The 16,542-nt window shown below is 33.5% G+C and overlaps 2 protein-coding genes across 2 annotated transcripts in view; one reads left to right on the top strand and one right to left on the bottom strand.

Annotated features, from left to right (window-relative positions):
- The first annotated feature begins 11 nt into the window (after nt 1-11).
- LOC117105642 (BCL2/adenovirus E1B 19 kDa protein-interacting protein 3-like) lies at nt 12-11,934 on the top strand. Its single transcript, XM_033246842.1, has 6 exons — nt 12-215; nt 1,975-2,131; nt 5,687-5,789; nt 7,308-7,396; nt 8,671-8,817; nt 10,174-11,934. The coding sequence occupies exons 1-6, from the start codon at nt 173-175 to the stop codon at nt 10,214-10,216; spliced, it is 582 nt and encodes a 193-aa protein (XP_033102733.1). The 5' UTR covers nt 12-172; the 3' UTR covers nt 10,217-11,934.
- A 1,092-nt stretch (nt 11,935-13,026) lies between these two features.
- Nucleotides 13,027-16,542, bottom strand: part of LOC117105855 (aqualysin-1-like) — a 5,889-nt gene continuing 2,373 nt past the window's right edge. Inside the window, exons 4-7 of the mRNA XM_033247166.1 lie at nt 16,052-16,193; nt 14,888-15,072; nt 14,172-14,343; nt 13,027-13,339 (exon numbers count right to left, since the gene is read on the bottom strand). Of these exons, the coding sequence (XP_033103057.1) occupies nt 13,155-13,339; nt 14,172-14,343; nt 14,888-15,072; nt 16,052-16,193 (684 nt within the window). The 3' untranslated portion in view covers nt 13,027-13,154. The remainder of the gene's footprint in view (nt 13,340-14,171; nt 14,344-14,887; nt 15,073-16,051; nt 16,194-16,542) is intronic.

Here is a 16,542-nt window from a genome sequence, read left to right as displayed (position 1 = left end):
ACAGCCACAGCAGTAATCTAGATTTTTACGTGGAAGACCAGTCAGAGTTGTTGCGATTTGGCGTACATGTAAACAAACATTCGTTTTACTATTTATTAGTGGAGAGGAAGGGAGTGGGCCTAGATAGAGTAGAAATCTTTTCTAGATAAAAGTGTCATTTTTGTCTGCAGTTATGTCCTCAACACCAAGGAATGAAAACGATGACAATCTGAGTGGTGAGTGTTTCTTAGTATATTTTTGTTTTGATCAAAATATTGAATGATGATGATGGATGAAGTCGAAGGCCAGGAAGGAAACGAATCCACCCTGCACCAGCTGTCAGTGTTTTTATGCCTTTTTCGCGGGCCCTTGTTACGTTGTTTTTTTGTAAGGTTTTTATTATGCATTGGCTGATTACGGTCAGAAAAAAAAATCAGACAAAACATTAAATAATATCTGCTATTATTGTGGACATTCTGTGGCGTACTGTAGGTCACTGTGCCATTCGTGCAGTATGACCTCACAATTAAACACATTTCGAGGCAATATTATATAATTCAGATGATTACAATAATTATTAATTGCCACGTTTTTATAAATGGAATCATACCTTTCTGCATTTCGTGTGTTTCATCATTGTGCTTTCATTAGTAACAAGGAAGTAATTCTTTCGTATTGTCAATGGAAACAATCAGATAGAAACAAATGAACTTCCCTTTTATGTATGGTGCTAATCATGGAGGTATTTTACTACAATACCTCCATGCACCAATTAAATAATTTACATTATACTGATATAATAATAGTGCCCCTCAATATATAGTTTATTAAGTACAGTTTAAGTCAGGGCGTCAGTATATGCATATTTCCTCCATGGTATATATGTGTGTGCTTAGGTGAAAAGTACATAAAAATGTTTTTTAAAGGTTTTTTTTTTCTAAGTTTGTTACGTGTACTCAAATTTGATGTTAAGCTTTGGCAAACATGTCTACTTCAGATAATGAGTAAAGCAGTTATTGTTCAAATATCAAATACTGCTTATAGTCGTTTGTTGAATTAAATCATTCAGATCTATCATTGCTAAGACAAGTACAGTAAATTGTTCTTTTTGAATTACATTCATACTATACAACAACATTTCTATAGATCCTCCTTTCTGAAATATAATTCCCTCATAGTGTATTATCGACAGAGGCATACTGTAGGCTTGGTGTCATTCTTGGAGGTGAGGGGCTGTGAAAAAAAAAGAATGTGGAACTAAATCGCATAATGCGGACCTAAATCCCTATTCCAATGAAAACTTTAGTATTTTAACCCACTTTGTGGAACCAGGGTGTTGTTAACTTTATTTATCAATATACTGTACAGTATATCACTATAACAACTCCCTGATAGAACTAATTTGTGGGCATGTGAGGGTGCGTCCGCACATCCCACGCCCCCCTATAATAAATATTTATTTCTTTTTCTAATGCGAGATATTTTATTCCTTGTTTCGTGTACTTAATTTTTTAAAGATCATCGGATAATTTAAATAAATAAAATAAAATGTTGTTTTCTTATTTAACATATAGTTTAGCCAAAAACATGAGATGGATGAGAAAATAAAAATAAAATTTTATTGGTGAATGTAAAATGGGATGTTTAAAAGGCACTTCAAATTTATATAATTAGGAAGAAATATACATATCTTATCTTTGGAGATTTCAAGGCAATGGAGGGTGTAATAAAAATAATGAAAAACTTTCATTATTTTCTGAAATTTCCACTTTTTATTGGCAGCGGGTACTGTACGCTAATTGGCCAAAAGTAAAATTTTATTTTTATTCAAAATCATCAATATTTGCAGTCGGCGGGTTCGTTGAACAAGGTATAAAAAAAGCCTCCCCTAAAGTACATTGAAGTACAGGACTTGTGCTAACTCTATGACTATCACAATGATATTTATTTAATAATTTATGTAAATTCCATGGAACTCATGATTTTGTGCTTCAGAATCCTGGGTGGAGTTGAACTATGCTCAACAAGATGCCCTGAATGGCAGCCATGGCCGACCAATGATCAACATGAACAGAGACAGCATGGAAAAACTGCTGATGGAAGCACAGAGAGAATCACGCAATACTTCAAGAGGAAGCTCGCAAGGAGGAAGGTAAACAGAAGTCCACAGATTATATTTATAATTAATATTGATTTTTACATACAGTTCCCTACAATGCTTAATTAACAAACTTGAATGTTTTGAGGCCCACTCCCTTTTCTTGAACTAAAAATGAATGTAAATACAATGTTTTTTTTTTCTTGTATTTTTTTTTACCATTCATTGTTATTATATTTTGATATAATTTCAAAGTCAATTCATTTATATTTATTTTTTTCAATTAATTCACCATATTTCAGTTTATTTTGTTTTGTATCGTTATTATTTTACCTTGAATATGAATGATAAATACCTGATCAGAAATCATTACTTTGTACTGTTTGTTTTATTGATTTTGATATTGATTTGATTTTGATTAGAAATATAATTCTTGTATTTTCTATACAGTATTTTGTTTATAAAGTAGTTTTTGTTTGTGTTATGATTTTCTTATTTGTTTTATAACTATATGCATTCTGATCAGTCTCCCTGAATATTTGATTGACAGCAAATCTTGATTGCTACAAATGTGAAGTTAGGCAATCTGTTTTTAAAATCAATCTTGTATACATTCACTGTGATATAAGTGTTTATATTTCTACAGTATTCAAGCATGCACAGTATATCGTTTAACATTGAACAAAACCTGTATTAGTCTTTGGTAAAAGTATATTTATCCGTAGAAGCAGTTTTTTTGAAATGCATAATTAAGAGGATCTACAAACTTTATTCTGATATGAAAATTTGTAATGTTATAATTTATCTCTGACTTGATATTTGATTTATGGCCCATTAAATGCAACCATAGTTCTAGAAGGAATGGTTTATAAAGACGTAAATATACATTAATTATTCCAGTTGACTTTTACAGCTAGCTTGTTAAATTAATAATTATGTTCATATTTGTGTTTACAAGTTTACTTCTTGTGCAGTTGACATGATGAAAAGCAATCTATTGTTGAAGTTTAAACAGCTGATTTGATCTGGATTCCTAATGGTACAATATCAATGTAGTAATGAGCTACATATGATAGCGCTGACGTGCAGTACTGCATGCTAAAGTTTGCATCCTTGCCAAGTTTTTTTTTTTTCTAAATCGTAGACACATCATCACCCTGACACTTGTCATTTCAAATGAACAGAATTTTTGAAATAAACAATAAATTATACTTTAATTCATCATGAGTAATAAATGATATATGATCAAGTTCAGCTATTATATACACCGATCCAGTTTACAGTGATTACTCCACCTCTGATGATGCCATAGCTGCAGGGGGCTTCCAGTGGGTGTACACACACATTGTCAACTATATAAATACTGGAATTTTATGTACAGTGTTTTGTATTCATCTAAAGATTTACCCATCACATGAACATGATACAGTAAGCATTGGGGGTGGGCAACACCAAGAAGGCCCCCTAGTAATGGTGCACTTTCCAGGGACGGATCCACCCCGTTAAGAAAGAGCCTAGAGCGTAAGTCTCAGGGAAAAGCCCCATGTTATGGATCCAAGGGGTTAATCCCCCTTAAACCTGTAGCACCTCCATAAATTGGAGTTAGTATTTGATTGGTATTTACTATTTAGCGTGGTAATTTTCTAAAAAGCTTGACAAAAAAATATTTTACAAAAAATAGAGGGGGTGCGAACACCCCTTATGCTCCCCTCTAATCCGCCACTGCTTTCGAAAACTCCCAATTGTATTTCTGTACAGCATTAAATTTGCTTTGAATAACTTCTTCATAATTTCTTTTATTTTCAAAATATGTTTCATATATTTGTTTGTATTGTGTGTTTTTTGTCCAGGACCAGTATAGAAAAACCATCGCTCATTTTACAGTCCATTGTCCACAATATTTTAGAGGCTAAATAACGTTGATTTGACTTGAATTGAATAGGAACACATTTGTATATTTATTTAATATTATTTTTTCAATATTTTTCAATGATGGTCGCTCTGATGGCTTCTGATATAGGTCATGAGTTGTGATATTGTGGTTGAAGGTGTTGATTAATGAACCATGTTTTTCTTAGAACTCATTATCTATGGCATTGCCGGCAATGTTTGAAACAGATGCTCTAGGGCTATAAATACATACATGTGATGGGACATATGCAGTTTATTTTAAGCTTTGTCCAGACTGGCTGTATCAAAATTGAATGTGCATGCCTAAACGACATCACGTCATGACCATATATAGGCACATGATGATCATATATGGGCAGACACAAGTTTTTGTCAAAGAAAACTTGATAATCTGGACCATGGAGATATATTATTTTATACCTCCATGTCTAGACATGGCTTTAATTAAACCTTTGTGTTGATGCCTATGTTTGGTCATGGATTGTTCAGCCTTTAATTATTATCACTGTGTTATCAATTCATTTGAATGCCATTGTGTTTTGTATGCTTCATAATGGAGATATGACCTTCAAAGTTCCTCTTTGTAAGTTTACAGTAGAAAGCATTTTTTGAAGAGGAAGTTGATGATTCTTGAGAACTATTGTTACAGGTCATAAATTGTAATTTTTTTTTTTTTATCATAAATTGTTATTCATATTATTAACGTTTAGTATTATTGTTAACTATTGTTAGCATTATTTTATATTATCAATGTTATTTGATGATGATGACATAATTAATGTCGAAATATTGAATCCCAACACGATGGCGTGTATTTCAATAGTTATTTTTAATATTATTGTATTTTTTTTTTAATTTCAACTTCCTTTTTAGAGCCCTTCCAGTTGAACCTATTGGCCAGCTGATATCCAGGGGCCCTCTTTAAAAATAACAATAAATAAAAAACTATACTGTACTGTAATATATCAATAAAATATAATAAGGCCTTGTAGTTAATAATATTAAAGATACAAACTTTAACATTTTAAATATGAAATAAGTTATAAAATATAAAATAAACATTTATAATTAATAAGGCTGTAAACACAATCATTCATGTACTATAGTGTATGGCAATCGTTTTAAAAAAATCATTCCACTGTAGACCACATTCTGGTGCATAATATTGTACATTCACATTGTGTACCTTTCCTATCATGCATATTAAGACTTGCACTAAGTCTTTATTTATAATCTAGCTACATTATAGATTGTTGAAGTCTATTATGTAAAGGTGAAGGTACTGTAGGAGAAGAAAACCATTACTTGCAGGTCATTGTGCTGAATTGCATATGGGCGTGGTCTGTGACTACCTAGCAGCCGTATAGGCGCTTCATGGCCCAGATACATTTTCACATCATTCCACAATGACAGGGGCAGAAATGAATAATAACTTCGGGGTAACACCCTACTCTTCCGAAAGATGCAATGGGTTCTTAAAGTAGACACAAGCCAGATATATACACTGGACCTCCATTTTAAGTCCTTATCCGAGAAGACTTGGTTCTACCAACCGAACCACGGGCGAGGAGCGGCTGGAACCAGCGCCAATGTTAAGGCTGTAGCTAGCGGCGCCCCTGGTTGACTCGCAAAAAATGCATTAGAGTGAATATGATAACGGTTGTTTAAATAATAACAAAGCACTTTTGTATTTTCTAGCCCCAAAGGACCTCACAGTCCTATTGCAAGTGCTCCAGGATCCATTGCTCCAGGTTCATCTGGTAGTGGAACATCATGTGGATCTTCCAGTGAAAAAGCTCCAGTGAGTGAGAAAATGTAATTATTTAAATATAGAAACACCAAAAACAAGTAAATATTTGAAATAATTCCACAGTGATCAACCAACATAATAATTCAAAAAATATTAAGGAATGACAGGCTCAATTCAGCAGGCTCCAAATTTTGTAACTAGATTATAATTAATAGAGTATGTACTAGGTAGATATTTTGGTGAGCAGATGCGCCCTCAATGATCAACTTTGCTGGCAGAACTGTTGCATGCAATCGTAAAAGTCACGGGCCATCATACATTACAGAATTGGACCAACCACTGGGAGACAATCACCCTACCTCTTTTCTGAAAAGTGTACATTTACTTTAAAGTAAAACATGGGTAATATTCACACAGGATCAACACCTATAATTCTAAACATGGTGGCCTTTGACACAAATTTGATTTTAGTGTCCCTGGGAAACACAAGGAGCGCAGCATATGGAATTAAACTGGGAACAAAGATATGTAAAGATCTCCCATCTCAAGGCACACACAGTGGCTATTACCAGTTTAGCCGACTGAGCTAAGCTGCCTTTTCAATAAGGTGCTCTACTCATCCCAAATTTGGTTCTATAGTTTGCTTTGATGCTTTTCAAGTTCATACAATGTATAGCCCTTCGCAAACTTATTTTAGTCTTTCATTGACTGAATGAATGGTATATGACATATTGATTCATGTAAACATCAGGTATTTATATGCTGTTATGTGCTGTTGATTACAGTCCACCAAACATCCAGTTGTTAACATAAATCATCAAAGCTCTAAACTTCAACATGAAGCATTAATGTGCAGACCTAGAACATAAATATTAATTAGTAACATATTGTAGTACTGTATATACTCGCGTATAAGACAGGGCTTAAAATAACAAGTTACCATAAAAACAACAGGGGGTCGTCTGATATGCACGAAATACAAATTTTTTGATTTTTAAAATCATGTTCGTGTTTTTGTGCAGATCGTCTGTAACATGCGAGTTTACTACTGCAAATGAAGCTACAGTACTAAAATGTTAGTAGGTTTATAAATGAACGGAATTTTAAATACGGGGATATAAGATTTTTATGAACCTTTAAAATCTTATAAAATGGTATTATTTGGAAGATTAGCCCTGCATTTGGCTACGTTTTTAGCCAGAGAGGTGCAGTATCAAGACCATAAATAGCAGCTAAAAGTATGAATTCTGATGGTGAAACGGGGGGGGGGGGGTCATCTTATACACCCGGCATACAAAACTCGGGGGTCATCTTCACATGTTACTGTATAGGCGAGTCTATATTGCAGTATACTGTAGGGAAGCAAGCATCGGTTTTAATTAGTAGTGGCATTGCGACAATAATTTAAAATAGGATAAATAGGGAGAAATTGATGTATTCTATTAATGAAGGTGGCTTAACAAATAAAATCATATTATTATTATTATTATTATTATACTATTATTTGAAATAAAGGCATAGTTTATGTTTTTGAAAATAATTTTGATGCAAATTGTACTTTTTTTTTAGGGCATGCCATTACTTCCTGGCCAAATCGCCGGAAGAAGTGCAGATTGGATCTGGGAATGGTCAAGTCGACCAGAGCTACGACCATCGAAGTAAGTAATTAATTGGCTATTTGGACATCATAGTAAATGTTTATTCCCAATTTATATGCATCAATAGAGCCTTGGTTGTACAGTGAACTTTTTTAACATTGTTTCAAATTACCTCTCTGGAAACTATTTCTTCAGACAATGCATATGGAAATGAATTTAAAATTTATGGCCAAATTAAAAAAATTACTAGTTTCTTGTCCCCTCGCACATCTTTTTTTTCTGCCTCACCAATTTTTTTTAAATTTTTTTATTTCCTTTTAATTTTACAAAATGTACGAAAATCTGGATAACTTGCATTAGTAGGATCCTCTCTCGATCATTTGTGGTTGGGAATACATAATATATAATATAAGCAAATATTGTTTCGTCTTAATCTGACCGGTAGTATTTAAGCCGTTAGTAGCATAAGCGTTATTACCTGATGATGGCGTGGGACACGTCGAAACATGTCGTTAGTTACATTTACTTTATTAGATACATTACTGCATTTATATATATATATATATATATATATATATATATATATATAAAATATAAAGCTTTTTTATTTTACTGTCAGCTATTTAAATGTAATATATCTTACATTGTGCTGAGCATCTTCCCTTGTGAGATAATTTAATGTATTTGACATTATTGCTAAGCATAACACAATAAGATTGTTGTGATAAAAGCAAGTTGGCATGTTATTTAACCTGCAAAGGCAAGGCAATATTTAGCTATCAGCTTGGTGATTCACTTCATTGGTTTACCCAGTCAGGTGTAATAGTAGATAAATAGAATATATATTAATTGGAATTCTTGCAGACAGTTTACAGTTTGATATAGCACTTTATGCTAGTCTCAAATGCTTAAATTGTGGGCTACCTTGCACCTTAAATTTCTTTTTCCCTAAGGGGTCTCTTGTTGTCTGAGCTACCTGTTAAACTGTTGCCAGCTACTGCCCGTCTGTTCATAACAGGAGCTGTATAGACCAGTATACCAGGGTAAAGCTATTTACACTAGACACAAAACGATAAAAATGCGCTCAGTTTTGAAGAATATATAAATGACGTGATGATATGTCCCTGATATGTCGTCGTGTTGTTATTGTGTCTAGTGTAAATATAGCTTTACCCATAGTTAGTAATATATTAAATGTGTAATGAATAATTCTATAAGGCTTATTTTTTTAATCACTGGAATGAATTTGGTCATGAAAATTAGCTATTACCCAACTCCATACTTTTATATGAAATACATTAATATTAACTACCAATTCGCATTTCATTTTACAGGGATTATAGTCGCTTGAAGCACCCTGAGAAATCTGGTCTTAGTATCCGCAAATCTAAGGCAATGAAGAGCGAACTCCTTTCAGCAGATTTTCTTCGTGTTTTCATACCATCCATGTTGTTAACAAACATACTGTCCATAGGTATTGGGTAAGTATCGTCAATCAATACTAGTACAATAATAGTTATGTTCAGATGGCCTTCCATCTGAAGTAAAGTTACAACAAACGTGATATTTTACGCACACGTTACTTCCGACTAGTTACCCAACGCATAATTTTCTTATGCAAATTATGCAAATTTTCAGGAGTTGATGATCACCATTTTCGTTGTCTCTCAATGGTTATTTTGCACAAAAATTCTTGAAATTTTAAATAATTTTTAAAACATCATGTCTACAAAGGATTACACATCACAGGAGATGTTATTTTGGCACTCATTTGTAAGTATTTATCTTTTGAAAAAAATTGAGGCCAAAATAAGGGTCGCATTTACTTGCAAGCCCTGAGGTAAGTGCTTCTACACGGCGCTACCCTGAGCGCGTATTCGTTATCTTCCTTGTGTACGCGGAAGTATGGTAGCACACTTTCACCTGAGACTGCTCAGGATTAAATCATCTGTAGTAACATTGAAGTAACTTAATACATTGAGAGTCTTCACAAGCACTACCCAGGGCTTACAACAAGTAAACTGCTACTTCAAATCTTACTTCTGACTCGTCTGAACGTGCCAAATAATAGTAATAATAATAATAATATGCTATGTAATGCTTTATTTATTTATTTATTATTCATTTATGCACACAACACATGCACCAAGGATTGTCAATAGCGAAGTATGTCACTACTTGCAGGTGACAATCACTACTTGCAGGTGACAATCCCTTTTACAAGACAAATATACATTTCTAAGGCCCTGTCCAGACTATCAAATTTTATTTGACAAAAACATGTGACATGCCTAAATATGGTAAGGATGACATCACATCATGACCATATATAGGCACATCATGACTATATATGGGCACATCATGACTATATATGGGCACAGCATGACTATATATAGGCACATCATGACTATATATGGGCACATCATGACTATATATGGGCACATCATGACCATATATAGGCACATCATGACTATATATGGGCACATCATGACTATATATGGGCACATCATGACCATATATAGGCACATCATGACCATATATAGGCACATCATGACTATATATGGGCATACAACAGTTTTTTGTCATAGAAAATTTGATAGTGTGGACAGAGCTCTGAAAGGTGCAGTCTATTTATGTCATTTATTTATTGACAATAATTTCAGATTTACACTGTATTCTTTTATTTTGTTTTTATATTCTTTTAATGTTTTTTTTTTTATCAATTAAATTACAAAAATGAGTCCAGCATTGGTTGGAAGGCATCTGACCCATTAAAGCTACTGTAATGTTCAACAATTGAAATGTGAAATTAATTTGTTTCTGTTTATTTTCCACAGTATATTTGTTGGTCTCCGCATTGCTTCATCAAAGTCAAGTTGAGTACCAAAACAAGTTATTTTACATGTCAACCTCATCTATTTATTCTGTTGCAACTGCTATTCAAAGTGAGGGACATTATTTAATTATCCAATCAAAGAAGATGAGAAAATGATGTCACCATTTTGATGGAATTTGATTTGCTGCTAGTTTATTATCCTCCTCATTTGATCACAGAATTATGATTATCTAGTATTGTTAAGTGAATAAAACATCTGCTCTTTTGTGTTATTATTTTTTTTACACGTGTATATTTTGCTACAATTTAATAAAGAAGACTATGATTTTTAGTAAAAATGGCATAATTAGATAGTTAACGTATTTCTTGTCTAACAAATAATGTGATAGTATATGTTATGTAGCTTCTTATTAATAGGTCCATGGTTTAAATATGTATGCAGAATATAATGGAATAGATTTCCTTTTGTAGGTAGTGTATGGTGGTTATTATTCTGTGGTGTGGTCATATTTAATGCTGTATGCAAAATGGGCCTAATACCACATTTTAACGTTGACTGCCTATTGGCTTTTACTGCGCCTCTGTGCATTTTTAATATTTAAACTAGTATGTCTATGATAAAACTCTGTATATAATATGGTTACATATATTTAATAAAATAACCAATACATGTCTGTAGGTATGAGAGACAATTAAGATATATTACTGATTGCAAGAAGTAAAAGCCTAGTATTAAATGGTTTTCAATTCTCAATGCCATAAAAATCAGTCATTTTACTGTCATTCATTCTAAGATATCAAGTAATGGAGGTCACTCTTTCCTAGTATCCTTGTAAAGGTGTTGCCTTGATTTGAAATTTTTTCTAATTTTTTGGACAGCATTCAGAAAGTTGAACTTTATGTTAGTCATAGAAAAATTGGAAAAGTAATAATGTAAACATAACTGCCAGGTTTACAGAAATTAAATGTGGGTCGAGAACATTAGGAATTGATTCAAAATAGAAGAGCCAAAAAATATTGGTGAAATTTTATCAAATTCTGTACATTCTTATCATGACGTATAAACTAGAAAAATGGGGATTTGCCTGAAAATGTAAGTTTTAACAATGTAACATTTCTTGAAATAGAGGTATCCATGTAAACAATACGTTTCCAGCACAATAATGTTAAATCATGGTACAATAACATGTAAATCAACAGATATAAACCACAAAGATGTTGTGGTTAACATGAGATATGGGATATGGGATGATTATGTTAAATAAAGAATCTCTGTCAAAAGTTCCCTGTAGGGTGATACAGTGTTCCAATTATGCCTTCAGTACTGTTAATTTCGAAGTTAAAAATAAAAAAATTAAATTAAATAAAATTAAAAAAAAAAAACATTTTAAATCTAGAGTATAAATTTCATGTATAAGATTTTATTTTAATCAAATATGTTTGGATTGCGCCACAGGCTCTTGTAAGTTCACAGTTTTTTATGAAGAGAAAATATTTTTCGTCAGAATGAGGCGTTTTGATAAGCTGAACTTTTGGTTGCTTTGTATTCAAATTAATATTTGTTTTTTGTAAATAGGGTTTAAAGTAAAGAAGTTGAAAAATGCATTGATATTAAAATTATTTAGCAAAATTGAAACATTTCCTCTCAGGATGATATAATTTACTGTTTGGCTCTATCTGTGTTTAAAATGTTTAATTAAGTATTCTTGATTTTAAAGAAGCGATTAAGTGTAAAGAGTCATTAAAATTTGCAAACAACGCCCTCAATTGTTATGCGTGTTTCTCATGCGTTTTAACAAAGAGTATTGCAATTGCAAGAGGTCCGACTGCCGGGATTCGTCGGAACGCAATCTTATTTCAAAAAGTACTTCCACAAAGGGGCGTGGCCTTTAACAAATGAGCACAAGTACGAGTTTCTAAATTATGTGTAGGGCGCCCCCTATTTTGTGGCAGTATTTTTAACTTCCATTGCCTACATAAAAAATCAGAACAGTCGGACCTCTTGCTGTTTTATACTCTTTGATTTTAACTATTGCCCGTATATTATTATTATTATTATTATTATTATTATTATTATTATTGGTCTTTGATTACAGTGCGAATGTCCAAAGTTTTTCCTTTCTGAAAACATTCACACAAACATAATGTATTACGGCAAGGTTACTTAGTTTACAAATCGACATCCACGATGAATGTAGATTACATGTAATCAAAGTCTGCCATATAAATAACGGGTATCTTTAACTTGCTACTGGGTAATTTAATCTGCTCAGTAGAAATATAATGTTTACAGCCCAGCGGACCACTTCAAATGCTTTTACAGTATGAACTAAGTATAAACTTAAAGCCGGACACCTAATGCGCCCGACGGTCGTCAGCCGACGCGATTCTGTGTAGAACACAACGCCACGACGCGCACGCAACGGATTGTTTTTAATGACGATCCGTTCAGACTGCCATCGACAAACTATAGACAGCGTCGCGTCGGACGCAATAAGTGCTCGGCTTACCAGGGAACAGTGAAACTTAATTTCACTGTTCCCTGGCTTTACAGAGTGAAGTTGTTTTAACCGCGACTGACCATGATGACCATGGCATTTGACAGCAATCATCTTTAGCCTAGTGTCGTTACCATCTATCGCCGATTCCTTTGGCGACGCTCATTGGTCAGTGGGATCAGGGAGAGTCCCGATTGCGTCGGGGATTGCCATACAGTGCTCTAGGATTGCAATGAAAACGCTGTCGGGACTGTGTAGCGCTTTAATGGAAATCAGGCCTTAACCACCTAGCTCTCCGTACGTGGTCCTTATGTATGGTATACAAAACAATACAAAACAAATCTGAATTGTAATGATTATTTTAGAATGAATTTAATAAACCAAACGACACATTCACATTACTACTCATCAATGTTTAATAAATTTGCAAATCGCAATACTTTTGACGTCATCGTAATTAAGGCGGTTTAGCATGACACAAAGCTCACAAAATATTTATTTTTGGAAGAGGCGTAGGCTTGTCCTTTGGAATACAAAGAAGAAGGTTTGGTGATTTCTGTGCTGAATCAAGATCCACCAACATATCTTTAGTAGCCGCATCCTCAATACGAGATTTCACATCGGCCGGCGTCAATGTTGAGTCTTGTCCAAGAATCAGAGCTGCCACCCCTTAAAGCACAATCATGAATACTCCAATCAATATTTGGCGAATTTGAATAACATGTCTTTAATGTTTATATTATAATCCATACAAAGCATATTAAGCTATGGCAATGAAAAGTGGTAAAGTATCTACATAACCATATTTGTAATATATGTAGAATGTAGGCCTATACTGTTAGTGCGATTCACAGGTATTAAATGTGTTGTGTTAGAAAACACAGTGATAATGAAAAACCACCGAAATTCAATTAAAATTAGTTGTAAATTTTTAAAAGCATGTTATTAATTCTCAGTACACCAGAGAAAACTAGACCAGACGTTTAAAAAATGATGTTTAAGTTTTAATGGCAATGTTTTTTTTTGTGAAGGTGGGTGGTCGAGAACTTCATACTTAATGTAATAATGATTAGGTTCACTATTGGCCTGGCCGACCACTCAATGGATCGTTTTGTGAACGTCTTGTTTTGGAAATAAAAAAAATAAGAATAACAAGAATGATTATGATGCTGATGAGAATGATACTTCACTTTATTTGACATTCACCATTTACATCGGTGGCACGCAACCCAACCCCAACTGCCCATCCATAAACAATATTAGGCCTAATAAACCTAACTACAAACTAAAAGGAATATAAGAACTAAGTTAAAAGTATTAACATAGGATCATGCCTATAATACATGTATATGTGCGCACGAACATGTTTACGCACACCACACTAACATTACGCACGTAACGTGTATGGGCGTTTAAATCTTAAATGAAAAAGTGAATACCGATTACACAACAAAACAGAATTGGTTTTAAACTACAGTATCAGAGGATTATGACGACCTACCTGCAACATGTGGAGTAGCCATTGATGTTCCGCTACTGGTTTTCATAGCTGTCGTGCTACCGATATACGTGGATGGTATTCCCGCGCCTGGTGCAAAGATGTTAACACATTCCCCATAATTGGACCAAGTTGGTTTGTTATCATTTTTATTCGAGGCTGCTACAGTTATAACCTAACAAACGTAAAATCATTTATAAATATTCTTGTAATATTTTATGATTATTATCATGATGAATTATGCAAGCTTTTATTATGTAATATTCAATTTACAGAGCAATAAAAGCTAAATTCCGTAGAAGTTGTACATCAAATATGATTAAATATTCATTTACCTAAAACAAAATACTATATAAATTCATAGGTCTAATTAAATAAATGCGTAATACTGTATTAAATGTGTAAATGCTTAAAATCCAAATCGAGAGAGAAGTCAACATTTACATTAAAACTGCATAGGAAATTTTTAAACAGGTCTCATACCTTATCTAGGCCTATATTGTATAGACGCTGAACTAACAGTTGGTTTTTATTTTTTAAGTGTAATGCGCTGTCCACACTCAAATATTATTCTTTGACACAAAACTGTTGGATGCCCATATAGCCTATAGTGATGATATCATCATGACCATATTTGGGCATGTCACGTTTTCTTTTGTCAAATACGTTTTGATAGTGTGGACCCATGGATTATTATTATTTTAAAGAATTACTCTTACATCACCGGAACTTGCTGGAGATCTATTGCAAGCGTCTGTGTTGTCATTGCCCGCCGCTACAACGACAGTGACACCTGCTTTGACTAGCGCATTTGCTGCTTCGTTCATTAATCGTGAGTAACTTCCACCAATTGAAATTGATGCCACTGCCGGCGATTGGTGATTCTTTGCAACCCAATCCATTCCTTCAATAATAATTATAAAGATAAACCATAAATACTCATTATAAGTCAATCGTGATGTCAACTTTGCAACTCACAATGTTATTTTCCTATCCACAACCGTGTACAAAGTTTTTTTTTATTAGTGCACGTTTTGTTTGATATGGATTTTGCGTGCAAAAGGCTATTGCAACTAGTATGTATTTCCATATCGCGTACCGCCGCACCGCGATGAATTCTAGGAGTGTTTATAAAAATCATATTCAATAATGCTGTAACTTTCTATGTACTTTATGTTGTATAAAATAAATAATAAACAATGAAATGAAATTATTAAAAACAAAATACAAATGAGTAATAACAATTGATAATCAATGTTAACATACTTTGAAACGAACTATGTAACGATCCTGCTCCTTGGGTCCTGTTGTCCTGTGTAGTGGAGCAAGTCCAGCAGCGGCGGCAGTGACGAGAACGATTACTACAAGACACCTCATTTTTAGTACCGTAGGTCCTACTCTGTCTCTTATACACATCTAGATGTGTATAAGAGACAGGTGTAACAATGTCTATAAGCGCCTACAAATATTTATAGAAATACATAAGACCAAATGGGAGAGGCGGAGCATTCATTTTTAAGAAATTGAAGCATGCCTGAGAAGAAAATGTATAAATAAAGATGAGTAAATGAATCAGAATGACAGAGTAAAATTTACAGATGTATGTCCATTATTTTCAGATTTTGAAATGAGTACGTCAAGGAAGGGAAGTTTATCTTCCACTTCCTAATAAATAGCTAATCTAATATTTTTGTGACGTGAATTTAGAAAATTGAAAAATGAGTAGGCTCTATGCATCATGTTGACGTTCTGGTTCTATTTCTGGCTGTTCGTTTGTCTGCACCCTGTTCAATCTTTATTGTTTCTTCTTGTCGACAGATTGAAAATAAATAAAAATAGGTAAATAAATTCTCATCTGATATCAACGATAAAGTGTGTTTCACCTTGCATGATGACAGAATATGAACCTGCACCATTACATTTCAGAACTCTAACACCATACAACTGTACTCCAGGTGCCACTCCATATGTCTTGCTTCCCACCGTACCCGCGCAGTGGGTACCGTGGCCTTGACAATCATCTCCCTATGAATATTACGAAAATGTTAATTAATTAATTAATTTCTTGTCTTACATCCAGCTTACGTCAATGTCTTAGAAACTTTATCAGTATGTGATAGGCTTACTGAAAATGACGTCAGGCGGCAATTAGAATCAAGTTTGCGTCGTAGTTGTAAGATAACTTGGCATGCACCCACACGTATCAGTTTAATGAGGGAGCAGTTGTTCATCGCTTATCCTTACCAATGCACAGGCATCTACATTGCCATATTTTTTTAGACATAGGTCTTTATATACATTAATAAAAAATACATATACATTCATACTTTTCAATATTTATATATAATACACGTATTTATAATGTATATATATA

This window comes from Anneissia japonica, unplaced genomic scaffold, assembly GCF_011630105.1.
Source record: "Anneissia japonica isolate Jap-2015-1 unplaced genomic scaffold, ASM1163010v1 scaffold287754_len4335492_cov202, whole genome shotgun sequence".
NCBI classification, from domain to species: Eukaryota; Metazoa; Echinodermata; class Crinoidea; order Comatulida; family Comatulidae; genus Anneissia; species Anneissia japonica.
Note: the sequence above shows the minus strand (reverse complement) of the source record. Positions and strands in the feature narration are given on the sequence as shown.